This window comes from Protomyctophum parallelum, assembly GCF_964188405.1.
Source record: "Protomyctophum parallelum genome assembly, chromosome: 16".
Lineage (NCBI taxonomy): Eukaryota > Metazoa > Chordata > Actinopteri > Myctophiformes > Myctophidae > Protomyctophum > Protomyctophum parallelum.
This window is the reverse complement of record NC_139711.1, coordinates 37287064-37306793: the sequence shown is the minus strand read 5'-3', so window position 1 is coordinate 37306793 and position 19730 is coordinate 37287064. Positions and strand designations below refer to the sequence as shown.

Sequence of the window (19730 nt, the reverse complement as noted above, 5' to 3'; positions counted from 1 at the left end):
ACTACGACCACAAATGTCCAAAGAAACTAGCTAGCCTAGCCACCGAGTTTGCTAGCGCTCTGGGAGAACAGAGCAGCTGAATTCTTTGTTTTGATTAGGTGGTGGTGTGTGCTGGTTAAACCACCGGCTAGAAGGCTGTTTCAACCAATCAGATTGCTTCCTCTTAACGACCTGTTGTAGAATTGAAGTTAATAGAGAGAAAAATAAAATCGAGAGGAAGTCTACAATAAGCATGAGTGGGTTGTCTTGTCATTTATGAGCAGAGCTCTTCACAGAGTATTTCATCACACTGTGTCCTTTATGAAGACACTTCCATTTTCCAAGATATGCTATCCAATTTACTCTAGCTAGCTAACCAAACAGACCAAACAAGGACGTGTGTGTTTTCATTCAATCTATAGCATGGTTAAAATGGAGTTTGAAGTTACAGCATGCAGGTTTACATAAGCGTGTTTGATAGAATGGATTTGTTTTTACGCCCGGATACCCCGTCCAGGACAGGCTTCAGACGCGCCTCCTCAGGAGACTTGGCTCAGACCTGAACCCATTAGATTTGGCGTTATAGGAACCCGTTGCGACCGCATGCCCTCGCTGACGTCGACCCCAGGCGGGGTTTGAACCCACAACTTTCCACATGAAAGGCATATATGCTCTAACCACTGCCAAATATCTAAATACTGAATCAAGCAACTTGAAAACTGTCTGGGGTGCTCACAAAAGCTAGAGTAGACGTTAGAATTACCCCAAACACGTTTGAAAGTGAAACGTAGAGAATTGAACTGAACTGAACAAGCCAAGCCAAACAGATTAGCCTAAATGAGCAACAAGGAAAAAAACGTTGAGCTACATTTAACAGAAACTCCTTTTGGTCCCACAGGGAAGATGTTCAAATCCTTGGACCTGTCCCTCATTGTGGAATTTATGCTTATGTTCTACAAAGACAAGCCCATTGATTGGCTGCTGGACCACATCATGTGGGTCAAGGTGTGCAATCCGGAGAAGGATGCGGTGAGTATAGCCATTTGATTGATTGATTGATCAATATGAATATATATGACCCTATCCCTAAACCTAACCGCCCCTCTAGACCAGAAATTGTTAACTAAATGTTTATATTTGGGTGTGTTGGCTGAGGTCCAGTGCTGCATGTGCTCATGTCATTAGGAATCACTGTCTCTGTTTCTGCTATAATTGTCGTCTCCACTCTACATTTGCTGACATTTACCCATTTTACTTTCTCTCTCCTTCCTTTGGTCTGTCTGTCTGTCTGTCTGTCTGTCTGTCTGTCTGTCTGTCTGTCTGTCTGTCTGTCTGTCTGTCTGTCTGTCTGTCTGTCTGTCTGTCTGTCTGTCTGTCTGTCTGTCTGTCTGTCTGTCTGTCTGTCTGTCTGTCTGTCTGTCTGTCTGTCTGTCTGTCTGTCTGTCTGTCTGTCTGTCTGTCTGTCTGTCTGTCTGTCTGTCTGTCTGTCTGTCTGTCTGTCTGTCTGTCTGTCTGTCTGTCTGTCTGTCTGTCTGTCTGTCTGTCACTCACTCACTGTCCGTCTGCCCATCTCCCTCTGCCACTATTTTCTCTCCTGTCTCTTGCTGTGTCTATTCCTCTGTGTATTAATATTGGTGTCGCCAACTCTCTCCGTCATTGTCTGCCTGTCTCTGTCTCCTAACAGAAACACTGCGACAGGCAGAAGGCCAACCTGAGGATCCGCTTCAAGCCGTCTCTGTTCCAGCATGTGGGCACCCACTCTTCTCTGGCCGGAAAGATCCAGAAACTCAAGGTAACGGGCCAAGAAAAAGAAACTGTGCGAGCGTGCGTCCGTGCGTGCGTGCCTGCGTGTGTGCGTGGAACATTTTAGATTAGGTTTTCTTCAGATATGTAGGACACTTACTTACTACAACACTATGGCATGCCGGTATTAGGAGTCCAACTAGTAGTGGTTTTTGCAAGGACCCCTGTCCAGTGACCATTAGAACATGAGTGTAAGTTGTACTGGGCATCTTTCAGGATTGACTATATGAACTGCAGTGCTAAAAAAAACAAAAACAAGAAAACATTTGTAGTCAGCAGAAGCCTTCTCTGAATAAATAAAAACACTGAAGTTGCCAGGCCAGGGCCACCCACCTACCTCACTACCTCCAGTCTTTTAAGCCATGCTGTGATCCAATGGATACAAATGGTGTGCTGCGGCAGTGCAGCATTTTTAACCACTTTGAATCTGGCATCCGTATTTTGGGCATGTTGTCATAGTAGGCAAACAAGGTGACACACAATGTGACACAGGCTATATCTGAAAATGCGTGAATGTTTAAATAGGGCTAAGTGGTTAAACTTTTTATTTGACATTAGTATGGTAAATACAAATACATGTTTACAGAGTAATAAGAGTGATAACTGTTCTCTTGACTTGCTCTTTGGTGTGACTTTGGGCACAAAAAGTGTTTAAAGCACTGCTGTGATGTAGTGGTACAGCACCACACAAGGCCATGGCAGCACACATTCCCATCTGGGACCCTCTGAACTGAAAAGGCATTGCTTAATTCCTCTGATTGCTGTGTTAAAAGCAATGGATATTAGCCCGGCTGACTGGTGCTGCAATCTAGCCCAATCAATTCAGCATTGATCCCACCGTCCTGCCCCAGTGCTTTCTCAATATAGAGCTTCCAGCAATAGACACTGGCTTCGTGGAGCGCTTATTTTGGTGTGGGCTAAATCCTGCCTCAACACCTCCCCCACACGCACGCTCTCCCAAACACTCAAACCAAGGTTTAATGAGGGAAGAAATTGGCAAATAAGCCATGAATTAGATATAGAATATATCGTGGGAGTGAAATTAAAAGAACCGCAGTGGCCATTAGAAAGGGTTGTTAAATGTTATGTGGCAGTGGATTTGAGAATTTGACAATAAATGCACATAACATGCATGGGCCTAAATTGGATTGGAAAAAGTCATAACTTTTGTTTTCCCTATACGTTTATTTAACCCGACATCTGTACATCTTTGTCCTTGTCTTTACCTTTAGCTGTAATCTTAACAGAAGCATATTGTGGCCACCAATGAATCACATTTGTAAAATAAGAATATATATATATATATATACAAACTAAAGTATGTTTATTGATTTTAAAATAAGAATCATTTGTGATTACTGTATGTGTACACTGTAAATGATGTGCCTTTGATTTAATGTTCTGAACTAGGAGCTACAAGCAATTTGTAATACATTTTTCAGCGTAGGTTTCTTTTAAATGTATTGTGTTGTTTACTATGATTACGCTTACACTGTGTCTGTTCTAAATTAAATTTCCATTGATTTTGAAACTATACACACAAATTATGTGCAGACTGATGACGCCTACCCAGAGACTACAGATGTAAATTAGTTAATAGCTATCTCTGGTGCAATACATTTACTGTGTTCATTGTCTCCGTTAAATAAACACAGAATACAGATATAGATATGTATTCATCCAAGACAGCTAATGAGGCTGGCAGCGCTTTACTCCAAAGAAAGGAAGGCTAAGGAATACACTGCAATAGGATGTAACCTTGATCTAAATATACAGTGAACTGTATATTACAGTGCTCATAACTGAGCTCACCCCACCATAGAGTTGTGTACACTGTACTGTACTGTATTTGAGCGTAACGGGTCACAGAACAACCCTACCGTTTGTTCCAGGACAAGGACTTTGGGAAGCAGACGTTGCACAAGGGCCACGCCAACCCGCTGGCTGAGGTGACCACCAGCCTGAAGACATACCAGCACTTCACGCTGGACAAAGCCTACCTGGGAGAGGACTTCTTCTGGGCTTTCACCCCCGTGGCCGGGGACTTTATACGGATCCGTTTTTTTACTCCGGTTCGAATCGAAAGGTAGGTATTCGAGGCAAATATAAAGTCTTGTACAGGCACTTGGAAACGGTTTGCACAGCTGTTTAGTTGTAGGTGAAGTAGCTTGTCGGCGTGGCAGGTCCAAAGTGGTCATGTCTGTCTGTGGATTTTATAAAAAATAAATAACCAATGAAGATTATTTAAAAAAAATGTGAAGTAGCCTACATTGAATCCATTGGAACTATTTTCCATTTCCTGAAAAGTAAAGTTTTGGAAATATATGTTTTCTGACCCGAAAGTGACAATATTCTGTAAGTGTGTGCTCACTCTGCTGAGCAATTGTGGGTCCTCATTAAGGCTGTAGTTTTGTTAACAGATGGCCAGTGTTGCTTCTTTGTCCAAGAGCATAGCTCACTAGATTCATTTAAAGAGTTCTCTGTAAGCGAGACTGAGTGGCACTGGCCCAGTTTTGGATGACGGCCCGCTGATTAGTGGTAGAGCATGGCTGAGGCTCCATATGGCAGATGGCCGGGACACATGTGAACGGAGCCCAACACTTTATCCGTCCATCCACCACGTCGGAGGACCAAAAACATTTGGCATGATCCAGTTTGGGTCCATCTCCGTTTTAGTTGAGGCTAATTGGATACCAGGCGGTATGAGTAAACTTCAGTTACAGGCTGTAACCTGTAACTGCTATAAAGTGACCACTCATTTGTTAATTAGGGTTTCTACATAGAGATTTATTTCACTACAGGTATTACTTTGTTGAAGTATTTTAAGCTGAAAAACATAATCTTACATTTGTAAAATATGGGATGTTTTGTGAGGTAATTGACATTTAAATTCTCTCTCTCTCTCTCTCTCTCTCTCTCTCTTTCTGTCTCTCTGCACACACACACACACACACACACACACACACACACACACACACACACACACACACACACACACACACACACACACACACCTGCTTCTCCATTTTGCTCTGCCTCTCTCTCCCTCTCTCCATCAGGTATTTCTTTCGGAGCGGGAACATTGAGCACCCCGGGGATAAGCTCTTTAATACCTCCATAGAGGTGCTGCCTTTTGACGTGAGTCTGCTTGCTGTTTTTACTTAGCCCAGTAATCATTAACATAATTGCCCTTTCACTCAGACATGCCTTCAAGCCAAGGTGGTAATTTTCTTGTGATTTTGAGGCACAAAATTATGCACACGACATCCTTTCACATCGTCCTCACTGTTTATTCAGAAATGAGCCAAATGGACATGTCATGCACATCAATGGCTGTGCAAGACTCTTGAGACAATAGGGCATAGCAGTGGCTGCCATTTTGTGGTTCCACAGATAAGAAGGTCAGTAGACCGAAAGCTTGCAAAATAAATACATTGATTGTGCACAGATCTGAGTGTGCTGAGCTTCCCTTTATTCTTTTCATTATCCCAGTGTGACTCCAGCACCTCACTTAAGTTTTTTCGGCAGATGAGCGGTGGTTTCTTTTACATTTTTGTGGTTCCACAGATAGAAAGCCAATTCATTTTTCCCATAGATATTTCAGACAAATATGTATACGGGTATACATTATTTTAAGCCGAGAACCAAGCCATCCACGCGTACCCTCGGTGATAGGGCCTTCTATGTGGCAGCCCCTGCCCTCTGGAACTCTCTCCCCTTAGAAATCCGCCAGACTCCTACATTGAACTCTTTCAAGTCTGCACTGAAGAGACATTTGTTCACAATGGCTTTTGGCAACTAGTTTGTTTTTTTGTTTTTTGTCTTGTAAAGCGTCCTTGGGTTTCTTGAAAGGCGCTATATAAATCCAAGTTATTATTATTATTATCCACACTGCTGGTGAATCATGACCATAAAACATTGTGTCAAAAAATATTTTAATATTAATGTATATATTATATGTAACCATGAGGAAGCTGCACAGCACGGAACAAGTTTGTAAGTTGTTTGCTAGCAGCACTGGACATAATACTTGTGGGAAAAGGTTGTGGCTATTAAACATCCATTTGAAATGTGGAGCTCATTCATGAAAATGGAATGTCTTCAATAATACACTTATTAGTGTTGTATTCAAGATCACGTAAAGTGGTCCAGACCAAGACAGGACAGAGTTTGAACATTATTTTATCAATTATGAATTTATATTATTATTATTATTATTAGTAGTAGTAGTAGTAGTATTAGTATTAGTATTATTATAATTTTTTGGTTATTCAATAATCGAAGAATGAACCTAACATAAATTGCACCCTTATTATATTGACATTAAGGCCTAGATTTTGAAGGTGCGTTTTACCTATGGTAATACATAAATTGCCCTCGCTCTGCGCACATTCGTATTATGAAAGGCATATCGGCCCGTGTTGAACGCACTCGGCCCGTGTTGAACGCACACACATTATGGCATACGGCGTTCCTGAATATTTTAGCATTGTGGGAGTGTCCATATGTTAATTATTTTCGCTTTGCGCAATTTGCTATTAACAGTTTCCGTGCCGCGAATGGATTACTCCAGGTTAATGTCGCTGCCGTATCGGACATACCCGCCTTTTGTTTTATGTGTTTAATCCGCCGTAATGTAATGAATCAAAAGAAAATCCGTCTTCGTCGCGGAGTATGAGACTGGATGGCTTCGCTTTGATGACGAAACCGGAAATCGTCACATGCTGTGGGCTGCTAGGGCTTCTGGGAAATTGAGGCCAATGGAAATGCATTGGTTGCAACGCCTCATTGAAACCAATCTTGTGTGCGTCTTCCGGGTGCACCAAGATGGTGGATGCTACACACAGATCATAACAAACCACGGGAGCTTTTTTTGATGGATTTTCGCGGATTAAAAGCCCAAATAATTCAGCGTATGCTCTAAAGGTAATACAACAATCTCGGCAGTGAAGGGGGGTTGATTAAAATGCGGGTTAATCGTAAAAAACAGTCAAACTGTTAAGCCCCTTGACCTAAAGACACTCAGCGCATAACGATTAGACGTGGGTCTGACCACCTCATAAACGCAACAAGCACTGTTTGATTTTACACTTGAGCGGCTCTGGGAGGCTGGTAGAGTGTTGCCATGTCTGTTTATTATAAGCGGCTTCTTTTTCTGTAAAGTTGCTTGTAAATATTGGTAGTTGTACTATTTTGTGGTTGCTTTTCTTGTTTCTAAAGTGGTTATTTGGGCTTTTCTCCTAATGTTGTTTAAACCAGTGATCCTCACACAGCACATTCCCATGTCAAGGATCCCCAGATGAATGCATTTGCCCAACTAAGGACGGCTAATCCAAAAATTAAATAAAAGAATTCCAAGATTACTTTTGAAAATAGCAGATCTATACCAGCTCACAATGCATCACATTCATTCATTAAAACTATTAACTCTGACTGCAGGGGGATATATATAATGATCATTATAACAATGTGCAAGAACATATTTAACATTATTTTAATGTGGTGTCATTAAAATTTTATCTGGATATGGCAGACTCACTATCATGGCACTTCATTTAAAATAGGTTTAGACCCCTGTTATATGCGCTTATTTTTATAGACCTATTTACTTGTTTCTATGAGACATGGCAACAGCCTCGTCTTTTTTTTTTATGTTGATATTAGAAACGGCCATAATTCTTTCATTTCTCAACCTTAAAAATAAATAAAAACATCTCCATAATCCGTGGGAAGTTTGCTTTCATATGCTGTATCACACCCGATTCAAGTCTTCTTCAATAAAATGCTACGAGCAAACTCAGCGAAGACCATACCATCGGGGCCACAGCATTACGCAGCACGCATTCAACTCATTCCTTCGTCGTGACTTGAATGAAATAAAATATAATAAACGTTATTTTACTGGTGTTTTTCAATAGAAACAAATAAAGAGCGTGTGTAGGCTACTGTGTGCAAGTGCAACAGTGCATGCATGCACTAGGCTATATTTCTTCCGTGTCGGGATGGTGATTGAACTCTTCAAGTTCACAGCCCGTTTGTCTTTCATAAAAAAACGTTGATATTAGCCTATAAACACTCATGGTTCTCTCATTTCTCAACCGTTTTATTAAATGTAAAAATCTCCATATTCCTTAGGAATCTTGCTTTCATTCGCTGTATGGTACATGGTTCTATCGTTATCGAATTAAACAATATCAAACGAACTTGCATGTTCGGGGGTTAGACGATTCTGGGAACATTACGCATGGATTGCCAATTTGCCAATATGCTGCTATCTACTCGCAGTTCCATTCCGATCTGAAAGGTATAGGTGGGTCTGTTCTTTTGAGGCATAAAGGTGATAGCATGCAGTGCAATAGGAATAATTAACCCAAATGTGACAAAGTCATGTCATGTCTTCTATGGTGCCAGCCTGAAGAAATGTAATACCACGATCCCCAAAGTGCGCATTCCGTATGTGACATCAGCTGACTGGTAAAGAGAATAGTACGGACATGTTGATTGGGTACGTCTCAAACACGCCTAATTCAAGGCCGTTTTGCGCACTCCACGGGGTGTCGAAAGCGCTTTTTTTTTTTTTTTTTTATATATATTTTTGCGGCTTACGCCTTTTATTGATTTTTGAAGGGACAGACAGTAGGCTGACAGGAAACGGGAGAGAGATGGGGGGGATGACATGCAGTAAAGGCCGTGTCGGGTCCGGGAGTCGAACCCGCGGCACACTGCGACTGGATTACCAGTCCGGTGCCCAGACCGTTACGCTACGGCCTGGGCCTCGAAAGCGCTTCTTAACATGCTTAAAATTGCTATATGACTTTCCACACGCCCCCAGCTCTAAAAACTGTAATATGATTAGTAATATAGAAGTAAGTAAAATAGAAGTCCTAAATGGCACCCTATGGGCTGTATTTTGCGTGTCTTAAGTACCAGGTCTTATTACTTAACTTAAGACCTGGAGGCGTGATCAATGCCATTTGGCTATTCTGAGTGGCCAAAAAGCATTGACCACGCCTCCAGGTCTTAAGTTAAGTAATAAGACTGGTACTTAAGACACGCAAAAATACAGCCCGATATCTCTTAAATCTGGCCAATTTCTAGAACGTCTCAGTCCAAGTAGGCTGTGGATGTCCCAGAGGCCTTTTGGTCCTAGACCTAGACCAAGGCAAGGCCAAGCTAAACTGCAGGTGAGACCATGAAAATATGGTCTTGAGACCCGACTGTAGTACTGCAGCCCAACCACTCGTCCCTCTGTATGCTAAAATGCTGCACACTCAGCAAAGTATAGAGAACATACAGTGCATCCTTTCAATTTAAAATAATGAGCAAAGAAAGCCAGTGCTGTCAAGAGAGATTCCCCATGGACACATACGGTCATATAGCCTGATCCCTACCCAGCCAGGAAATATGGATCCATGTTTGGTCGAAGGCGGATTCATTCAGCCTCCCCTCCAGAACTCTGTCTAGTGGAATAAGCAGCCTCTCTGTGCAGCAACTACAGGACATAATAAGCCTGGCCGAATGAGAAAAAGGCATGTGTTAAGCCTCACAACGGATCAACAGGGGGACATATTGTCGCTGTCAGGCAGAAACCTCTTGTCTCCACATTTGATTTGAAGTTTATACAGTATGTTTTGTCATACGTTAATGCCCTACTTGATGCTACAGTGTCATACAAAAGTAGCAAACATAGACAATCTACGTACAAGCTCAAAATGAATAGCATTGTGACTTTTGAGCTTGTGCAATTTAATGTTTTTCAAATTGAATCCTGAAAGTAACCGTCTTGGACACATGAGGTTTCCATTGGCAGCGACATGGAAAAGACATGGGAAGAAGGGATGAGGAGCAGAGGGGAGAAAGAGGATCAAAGAGGAATGGGGGAAAAACATTCAGGGATGACGGACAGCCGAAGAAAGGGATAACTGACAGCCCGAAAGAGACATTAAGAATAAGTGAGAATAGAGAGGATGGAAGCAGCTGCTGGGAGGTAATCGGATATGTCCTCTACTGCCAAAATCATCTGAATGGCCCTTTGGCCCTGTGGGGGGGTACTAGAGCGTAGACACAGAGTTTCATTTTTTACTGAAGTAAAAGTAGGGTAGAAATACTGTTATGAGCAAAGTTCCTGTATTCATAATTTTACTTGAGTAAAAGTACAAAGGTATTGGCATCAAAATAAGCCTAAAGTAACAAAAGTAAAAAGTACTCATTGTGCAGAATTTTCAGAATTGTTATTTCTTTCTTCTTTTTTTGGAGGGGGGGGGGGGTCTGCATGCAAAAAGAAAACAAGATATACGTTGTCCACCACTAAGAATAGATTGAACTACTCCTATTCACACAGTTCAACATTCAGAACAACATCCCTGCGAGCAAATCCACCACTCTTGAGGCACCGTGGTGGCGCAGGGTTTAGGTTCCCCTCCATCACCCCTCCACGGTAATTCAGCTCCAGCAAACATAATTGGCCATGTTCGCCAAGCAGGCAGTGTTCTCTGTCGCTGGTGAAATAGGCTTTCTCACCCCCTCACTCTCTTCTCGCTCTCCTCCCTCAGTACTGATGCCATAGCCAATATATGGGTGCATATTGCCCGAACACACAGACCTGACAGACAGACAGACAGACACCTTGAACTTATTGGCACAGGGAAACAAGGAAAGGGAGATTGGGAGTGACACGGTGAAAAGGCTGTCAGGATCGCTAGGTCAGCGGAGACCGCGCTGACAACGTGTTTGATCCGATCATCGGTACCCGTTCTCAAATGACTTGGTGGCGTACTAGTCTATTACCGGTATATGAAGTCTATGATGTCAGTACTATGATGTCACACCTGTGTGTGTCTGTCTATACCAAGCTTTGTATAGCATGATAGTTGGATGCCTCATGCCAGTCTATGTAAGTCAACTATATGACATCAGTACTGTGACATCACATGAGGCATGACCTCAGCACTGTGTGTGTCTGTCTTTATCGGTACCCGTTTTCCCCCAGGCGAGGCAAAATAGGCACAAAGTACTCGGAGGCCAGTCTATAGTATATATACATCAATACTATGATATTAATGTTTGTCATCTACTAGTACTGTGAGGCCACATGGGAATATTTGTCCAGACAGACGGACGGACGTTAAACTTTATAGAGTAGAAGATAGAAGTTGTAAGTTCTGAAGCAGGACATATCGGCCAGGGACAGGACAGGTGGGTGAGCCGGGTCCACTGCTAAATCCTGAGTTTAACTCTGAGTTAAATTGACACTCAGGAGTTGCATAAGGCTGCTTGTTTGTGTTGCCTTTTACACTGAGTATAGTGTAATGAACAGCCACCGCATGTATTATTCATCTGTGATGTGCACGTACACACACTGGATATTTGGCTTGGAAAGGGAAACTCGCATAATGGTGAGAGGGAGAGACATAAAGGACACATAATGGAAACATGAGAGGCAGAAAGAGAAGCGATATATAGATGAAAGTGTCTTTTGAGACAACAGAGGGCTTCAGTTCAGTTGAAAAGGAGAGGAGGAGATTGAGACATGGGAACAGGGATTGCTATTTCAAGGGCCCCCAGTTTGATGTGCAAAATAGGCCCATTTTACATGATTCCTCTGGGACCTCCTTTGGTGTTAATTTAACTGTACATAACCGTAAGAGTCCATTTGGTTCCTAACTGTCAATAATTTAGCAGGAGACCCCCTGGAACCACCTCATTGAGATCCAATGATTTTAAGCAAATGAAACAATAAATCAGTGCAATAAACATATGCCTGTATCAATACAAAATAGTAGTATTATGAAATGAACACTGTAGACTATACTATAGAAGCTGTTATTAGAAGTTTAGGTACATAAGTAAATATGAATTGATTTGTTATTACACACGATAACCCCTATTGCCCCACACACACACACACATTTGAATTATTTTATTTGGATCTGCACAAGAGGCGTAATACAATAGACCCAAACACTGATCAGAATTAGGTTATACATTATATGGTCCAACCAGATATAGCTGCTGCACATGCTTAACACACAGAGGGAAAAGCCACCTAGGGATAAATGAAACAACGCCTTCTCCAGACAGACAGACTGCCCATAGTAGCTGAGACAGAACACACACACACACACACACACACACACACACACACACACACACACACACACACACACACACTGTATACACATACACATGGTCCTATGAAGCCAATACGTTTGTACTTTTTACTCAAATACATTTTTAATTCCAGACTTTTATACTTTTAGTATTGATACACTGATACTTTTACTTAAGTATAACATGTGAGCACTTTTTTTTCCACCACTGCACACACACCACTCCTAACTCGGTCAGAAGTGAATTATACCCTAAGAGAGGAAATGTCATGTTGTGACCGCAGAGCAATCACTTGCATGAAGACTTGGACATCGATTTGGGGTTTTCAGAGAACAACAAAAGAGCTGAATTTACCCTTTGTAAGGTTAGAGACGGTGCTGCTTCCATCCTGGCATCCTTGACAGTCTTTTTTCTTAAGCGAGCCAGAGACACCGGACTGTTCTGCCCTCGCACACACAGATAGTGGCTGCTTGTGAACTTGTGACAATGCAACAACAACCAAACACTTGTCGCACACGCGCACGCACACACGCACGCACGCACGCACGCACACACACACACACACACACACACACACACACACACACACACACACACACACACACACACACACACACAATACTGTTTCAGTGTTTCTCAGCTACGATTTGTTCTGTTCAATGAGGTTGAAAGGTGTGTTGGTTAAACCTAGTGTCTAGTGGTGTTCAGTAGTTTAGTAGTATACTGTGATACTATAGTATACACTAGTATGTCGAATTTGTCTTGCTGCATACAGTCTTTTGGGACATGTTCTTACTAGGGATAAGATGCTAAGTATTTGGACCTTTTTTGGAGCGGTGCCTAACCGTTCCAATGACGGGCCGTGTGTACTGTATATGTCTGTATGTATGAACAGCTGCGATACCTCTGGCAACGCAAGCGGGTGAAATCACCCCTCAACGGCTTCTGACAGACATACTAGGGGGTGGAACATGCATCCAGCAAGCCCAACCCAGTAGTTTTCAGTGGCACCACACAGAGCCACAAACGGACCCCTCACCAACCTTCATCCAGTCATTTAAACATACATTAGGTCTATATCTCATTCTGTAAGGTTGCTTTGTTCTCTTCAAATGTTTTTGCCTTTATTAGGTATTGTAAAATATTGTATGAGGAACAATAATTATATTTACATGATTTGTTCCATTAATATTGTATTTATGTTATGTGACTTCATTTCAGTTATTATTATTATTATTACGTCCTAAACGGTTAGTGACACACATTCCGGTTAAACCGTTAACCTGTCCCTAGTTCTTTCGTTCACATAGCGTGCGTACGTGCATGCGTGTGTGTGTGTTCACGCAGGTATTTCTGTTCCTTTCAGAATATCCAGTCAGAGAAAGAGGCCTTGAAGGAGGGAAGGGAGAAGACTCCAAAATACCACCGTACAGAAGATGGTTTCATCAGAATAGGTGAGTCAGACTTATTGAATCTGTGGGTGAAAATAATTGATTGGCTTTACTAGCTTTAAAGATACACTTCCTCCGCAATAGTGGCCGCAGGTTTGTTCCCTTAATCAGCGAACCTTTGTCACCGCAAACTGCTCCCTCATTCTGATGCACCAAAATGCAGTCTGAAGTCATATTATTTCAAAGACAGGTCATCAGAATGATTGTATTTACCGGGTCTAACATACAGGGATTTGTTCAGGTGACCTGCAGAGGCATGTTGACATGACATCCTACAGAAACACAGCAAGCTGACCTTCATGGTACAGGAACCACAGGGCTTTGAGGGTTGTGCACATGAGACGGTAGTCCATGCACCTGACTACCAGGGGCAGTGCGAGGTCGTCTATTTTCAAATCAATTGCTTATTTCTTATATAATTTGTCAATTTGGCCAATGTTTGACCAGGTTTTATACCATAGTTTGTTGATGACTTTTGATGCAGCAATGGTCTTTTTTCTTCTTTTTGTTTAGGCATTAAAAAGGTCTCACAAGTCCTTAAATTGTCCCTTCACTGTCATCTGGGGACCCCCCCAAAATCATATGAGGACCCCCCCCTGGGGGTCCCGACCCACAGGTTGAGAACCACTGGTATAGACAGTACAAAGTAGCCTACATAAATGAAATGGACTACACATATCTCTCCATTGACACAGTAGTCCTTATACTTGCTCATATATGCTCTACATATAGACTGTATTGCATATTACTCTAATATACATTACACTGACTGTACTGTATGTATTTAATATCCAAATACATTCATATCAAGCACAGCCTCAAGCATGGCTATTTTGTACGATCTGCGCCTGTCCACTCCAGACAAGCAGCACCCAATGAGCTGACAGCCTCGACTAGTAATAGAAATGATGTCATGTGTTTTTAGCAGGGTGAATCATCCATGCCAGAATGTGCAGCCAACATTCTTTTCTTTTGTTTTCATCCACCCATTATTTAATCTTTAAGCGAGCCCACTGCCAGTTACAACTTAATGAGGACACAGTACTCCGACACGCACATACAAGGGAACAGACACAGGAGGACACACACATTCAAATGAACAGACACACAACCACAGACGTGCGTCGTGCGTGCTCTCGCATTGCGCAGGCACACGCTCAACAGTCATGCAGATGTGTGTACACGCACATAAACGTAATAGGATTAACTTAAGATATATTTTAACACCCAAACCTTTACCACTTCGGGAGGTAAAGGCTAAACACGATTAGACACATCGTGACCTTGTAGTTCTTTTGCTGTTCTGTTTTTTTCAGAATGGGGGATAATTATTTGAGTGCTTAACACACACACACACACACACACACACACGCACGCACGCACGCACGCACACACACACACACACACACACACACACACACACACACACACACACACACACACACACACACACACACACACACACACACACACACACACACACACACACACCTTTCAACAGAACACAGTAAACAACTGTGTAAGCAGTAGGCACTCAAAACAAGTATTGTTCATGGTGAAAACTGGGATAATTTGGTAGTGGACTCGGGACACCCAGCTTGAAATGGGGACGATTCCAGCCAAACCGGGACGTCTGGTCACTGTAACATAATATGCACCTCCACCTCCAGTGGTAATGGCCACTTAGGCAACGAATTAATGGATGGCCAGAGTAATTGGCTGTGGCATTGGCAGTCTGCAGTCTGGCATTTTAACATGTGATGTAGGTTTTAAGGGAGGAATAGTGAAGAATGGGAAGTTGTTTTCAAAATGTGAGCAGAGAAATGTAATGTGTCATTGATGTCTCCTTGCTGTAGCGGGAAGAATCTCTCTCCTTCGCTCTCCCACTTATCCCCTTGAAAAAGAAACTGACATCATAAATTCTGACAAGCGTTTTATCCCGTTCATAAATTCTTCAGGACGACCCATTGGAATCAATAGCAATCTGGCACAGCTTCAGATTGGGAAGCAATCTATTAATTTTACTGTATCACATTCGCTATCAAATGTTGGCCCGTGCATTGTTCTCTGTGCTGCGTCGTTGCATATTAGTTTTCAGTAACGTAAACACGGAACTCTCTCCATGTCTCCAAACATTGCAAAAGGAGATTAAAACCAGCTACAATTGTGTTGTCCTGGTGTGTTTCTGAACAGAAACACACACAGAGGGATTGGGAAAACGCTCTACCATGACAGCCCAATGAGTAGTCTGAAGTCTAATATTGATTCTTAATTTCATGTGCTAAACCCAAAGAACTGTTGAGTCTTAATTACGGTACAAATAAGCATTTGCATAGCTGAATGAAGACCTCTATACTGGTAGCTTTTCATGCGGTGCACAGCGACAGGTATCCATTTGACTTGATCATGTTTGCCTATTGTTTACTGAGCATGTCGATAGATTACAACAGGCTATTGATCCTATTGATCTGACGTCGGCATTCTTCTCTCTTCCAGGAACATTCCAGAATGGGATCGCGGAGGGGGAGGTGGACACCACCTTTGGCCCCTTGGAAGCCCTTCGTCTCTCTGTCATAACTGACTCCCCCGTCTGGGTTATCCTTAGTGAGGTGAGACCCCCGAGATGGTTAACCAGTGGCTTCTAACAAACAGCAGCGCTGGTTTAACGGGACCACAGATTTGTCTTTCATGCCATCTGAAGGAGACCATGGCACCAGTTATGCTTCTCTGGCTTCAGCCGCACTTATAAAATAAGATAACATAATATTGATCCTCGGACGGAAATGCAGGTGTCTCCTTAACAGTGAGAACGAATCAGGGTTGGGTGGTCAAACTCGTTTGGGGGGGGGGGGAAGAAACAGGTTCAACTCGTTTGCACGTTGTCATGTTTTAACGTGATTGGGTGATTGGGCTGGAAACTGTCCATCTGATGTGGCAACACTGCCAGCCGCCTACCCTCCAGTCCAGGCTGTCTTTGTAAGTGTCCTTGGCCGACCATAACTCCTTCTTCAGTTCCTATTATACAGCCTGCCAGGGCCCCCTCAATGTCCCTGCCTCCAAAGGCCTCTTCATCTGCTTCACTTTAGGACACAAGTCACACAACATTTTAGATTTTTCTCAATTCCATGTTGTTCATGTGTCTGCAACTACTTACTACTTGGATAAAGTAGCATCTATGCATAGATTCTAACGGAACTTCTGTTCACCGATAAGATTTGTTTTCTTCTATATCACGTCTTTCCCCATATGTTCCAAAAATGTTTTTTTATTTTTCAACTAATCTCACCTCAAGTTCCAATCCCATTCTTCTGATCATCTTTAAGCTGTCCCTTTCATCCTTTTTACTCATAGATATTCATCAAGAAAGCGGAGTGAACGTGACCCCCACCCCCGCCTCATCCCTAGTAGCAATACCTCAGACACCAACCGACCGTTCAGCAGAGCAGAACGGAGCCTTGGCAGCAGCCCTCCAGACCCTCCCTGGCATAGTGGCTTCCTGCTAATGAGTTTTCCCCCCCAGTGTGGCTCAAGGGCGCCACTCATGGGCTAGATCTTGCTACTGCAGGGTTGAACAGAAACAGAAACTGAGATGGAGGAGACAAGCCTGCTCATGGATGATTGAATGGCCGAGGACTTCTTCACAGGAGGGCCTGCAATGCACGACATGACACGCGAAAATGGATTCACAGTTGACGCTGTGTCTAGTGAAAAAGAAATCTGTATTTATATGTACATAAGGCGTTATGTTGAAAACACTGGTAATTGTCATTCAAACAGCTATGGCGAAATTGCCTTGCTCCCTTTGATGAGGTTCTGACAATGAAATCGCTGCTTTCAAATCAAAGACTTTGCCTTTTTTCTTTCTATTTTTTTCTGTTTTTAAAATTTTCAGTCAGACACAGATTTCTCCCCGGGCTGGTATTCATACTGGAACTGTCTGGATCATTTTACTCAAAACTGTCCCGCACATATACTAGAAATAACCCTGTATGTGGATATATGCATATAAATGTACACACAATCATATGAATGATCTCTCTAAGTGTGTTGATATGTATATACATGCAGTTTTTGTACCAAACAGACAGTCAGGAAGCCGCAGTAGGCTTTTAGTCTTGGGAAATGGACCGTAATAGCCAAGAATGTGCACAAAACATGTTGTGTGTTTCCACTATAAGTCTTACAGACAGGAGAAAAGTGGAGTCTATATAGTAAGAATACTGTTTTGGCTTGAGATTCGATGGATCATCTTTGCTAACATTGCCCCACCCGTCATTTGTTGGTTATCAATTTGCCTTAATGTGACATCATGAGCGAGCCAATTTTGCGAGATAAATCAATGTGTGCAAAGAGCAGACGCCACGGCTGTGATTGCATTAAGGAGACGGACCGAAAGATGGGCATCTTGATAGAGGAACAGGAAACATCAATCTTACAAATGTCTCGATCTGTTTTCTGTCTGGGCACAGCAAATGTAAACCTGCTGCCCCACTGAATGGACAGTAACTACCCTGAATCAGATGTAATCAAACAGAAAGATGCAGCAGCAACCAAAACGCAGAATCATATTCCCATACCCAGACCTCTGACCTTCTCAAAGAGTTACTCATCAATCTCCGTGGCTTGAAACTACTGATAACTGGTGTTTTGTTTTATTATTATTATTAATATTATTATTATTTAAATTCTTTGTTTTTGTTGGACAAATCAGTTAAAGTAATTTGTTGTCCCCTGGTGGCCACCTATACCACACACCCACTGTTGCTACAAGAGCAGGAGCCACACTCTACACTGACTGGTTGCAGTGGAGTGTTCCACTCGAGCACGGGACAGACACAGAACTCAATTCTCTGTGTTTCATTACATTTCTCTTCAATGACTCTTCCACACACTTGGTTAAATATATGATTTCAAATGCCATTGTTTTCAGACAGACACTGTGCACCACCTCCACCTAATTGCTGACCCCAATTCCAACGTAGTTTGGCTTAAGGCCTATTCATACTCCAGTTTCCGTTTCAGTGCATCAAGAAATTGAATTCATCACACTGTAAAATCCTGGGTGTTCATTTAACTCGCTGAGAGTGTACAAATTCAAAAAGAATATTTGTAAACTCTTGGGTTACAAATGGATAAATGAACACTTAGGATTTTTTCTGTACAATGTGGCAAACGATAGCTTCTGTTGAGTTGTGAGCACAGTCGGCACACATTGGTTAAGTACAGTAGAGTTTTACTTATGCTAGCGTTTTACTTTTGCTAGCCAAAACTGGGGGCTGTGCCAAACATACTTTGTCTCCAGATACTCATTTGAGGTGGTCAGTTTGTACAACATAGGTACATGGACATGTATGGGCAATAGTGCAACAATTGGGTGATCAAATGAACTGTGGGTGTACCCCATGATTCTCTAACCTGCCTATACCAAGATAAATACAGAGGTTTTTCTTGTAAGATGCACTGGAATGCATTGCTATTATCTTGTGTTGTATTTTGTATCATTTAGATAAACTATATTTAATGATGTTACCTTCTATCCAATCTGTGAATTGTAATAAAGACAGAATTTGAAATGGCCATTTGATAATGGAGTATTGTTTATTAAAGTACTCAGCATTTGGTTGCCCAATCTGCTATAACTACCTATCTTAATAGATAATTTAATAAAATGTATGATGTTATCTGTAAAGACCTGTAGGGAAACTTTGCTATTTCTCTGAAAATGGTTTTAGATCAGAGAACAAAATACAGCTATCATTCGAGAAATTGGTAGACTATAGAAACATTACAATACAGTAAATTGCTCTTTGATATGTATGTTTAATTTATATGTAAATAATAGCTTTATTGTGCATTCCCCTCCTCTAAATCAAAACATACTGTAGCCTGCCTGTAGAAAGTACTAATGAAGTACAAATAATTACTTCCACATCCTTTATGCTCACATTTTGCTCATCCAGTAGGCCTATGCAACTGTACTGTACATGAAGTGCTGATGCTGTATTACTATATAGTAGTCTAGTGTACTTTCCCCAGAGATTACTAAATCAGAATACAGCTTTTGTACTAAGTGTTGTTTAATGAAGCTTTTGTAAAATCCTAATGGGCAGATTAAGCCACATATAAGCGACAAATGTGTCAGCCACTTCATCTGGTGGCTCCTCTCTGTCACATGTCTGGGTCACATGGGGGTTCGCATTCCTCCAGGGTACAAAGTGGTTGTGTGATTACGGCTTTGCACTGACTTTACTGACTGGTGACTGCATGGCACACTCTGTGGCATCATGCAGTGATGGAAGAAGTGCTCACATGTTGTACTTAACGCATTCTGACCTGAGATCAGATTCATACGAGGTTTTCGCTGAACACACACTGGTCTGATTAAAA

General features: G+C 42.1%; 1 protein-coding gene across 1 annotated transcript in view; it reads left to right on the top strand.

Moving 5' to 3' along the window:
- The window catches only part of mgat4b (alpha-1,3-mannosyl-glycoprotein 4-beta-N-acetylglucosaminyltransferase B), a 171317-nt gene extending 152397 nt beyond the window's left edge, over nucleotides 1-18920 (top strand). Inside the window, exons 9-15 of the mRNA XM_083785167.1 lie at nucleotides 878-1008; nucleotides 1664-1771; nucleotides 3675-3868; nucleotides 4842-4920; nucleotides 13259-13346; nucleotides 15840-15952; nucleotides 16695-18920. Of these exons, the coding sequence (XP_083641293.1) occupies nucleotides 878-1008; nucleotides 1664-1771; nucleotides 3675-3868; nucleotides 4842-4920; nucleotides 13259-13346; nucleotides 15840-15952; nucleotides 16695-16718 (737 nt within the window). The 3' untranslated portion in view covers nucleotides 16719-18920. The remainder of the gene's footprint in view (nucleotides 1-877; nucleotides 1009-1663; nucleotides 1772-3674; nucleotides 3869-4841; nucleotides 4921-13258; nucleotides 13347-15839; nucleotides 15953-16694) is intronic.
- Nucleotides 18921-19730: the final 810 nt, after the last annotated feature.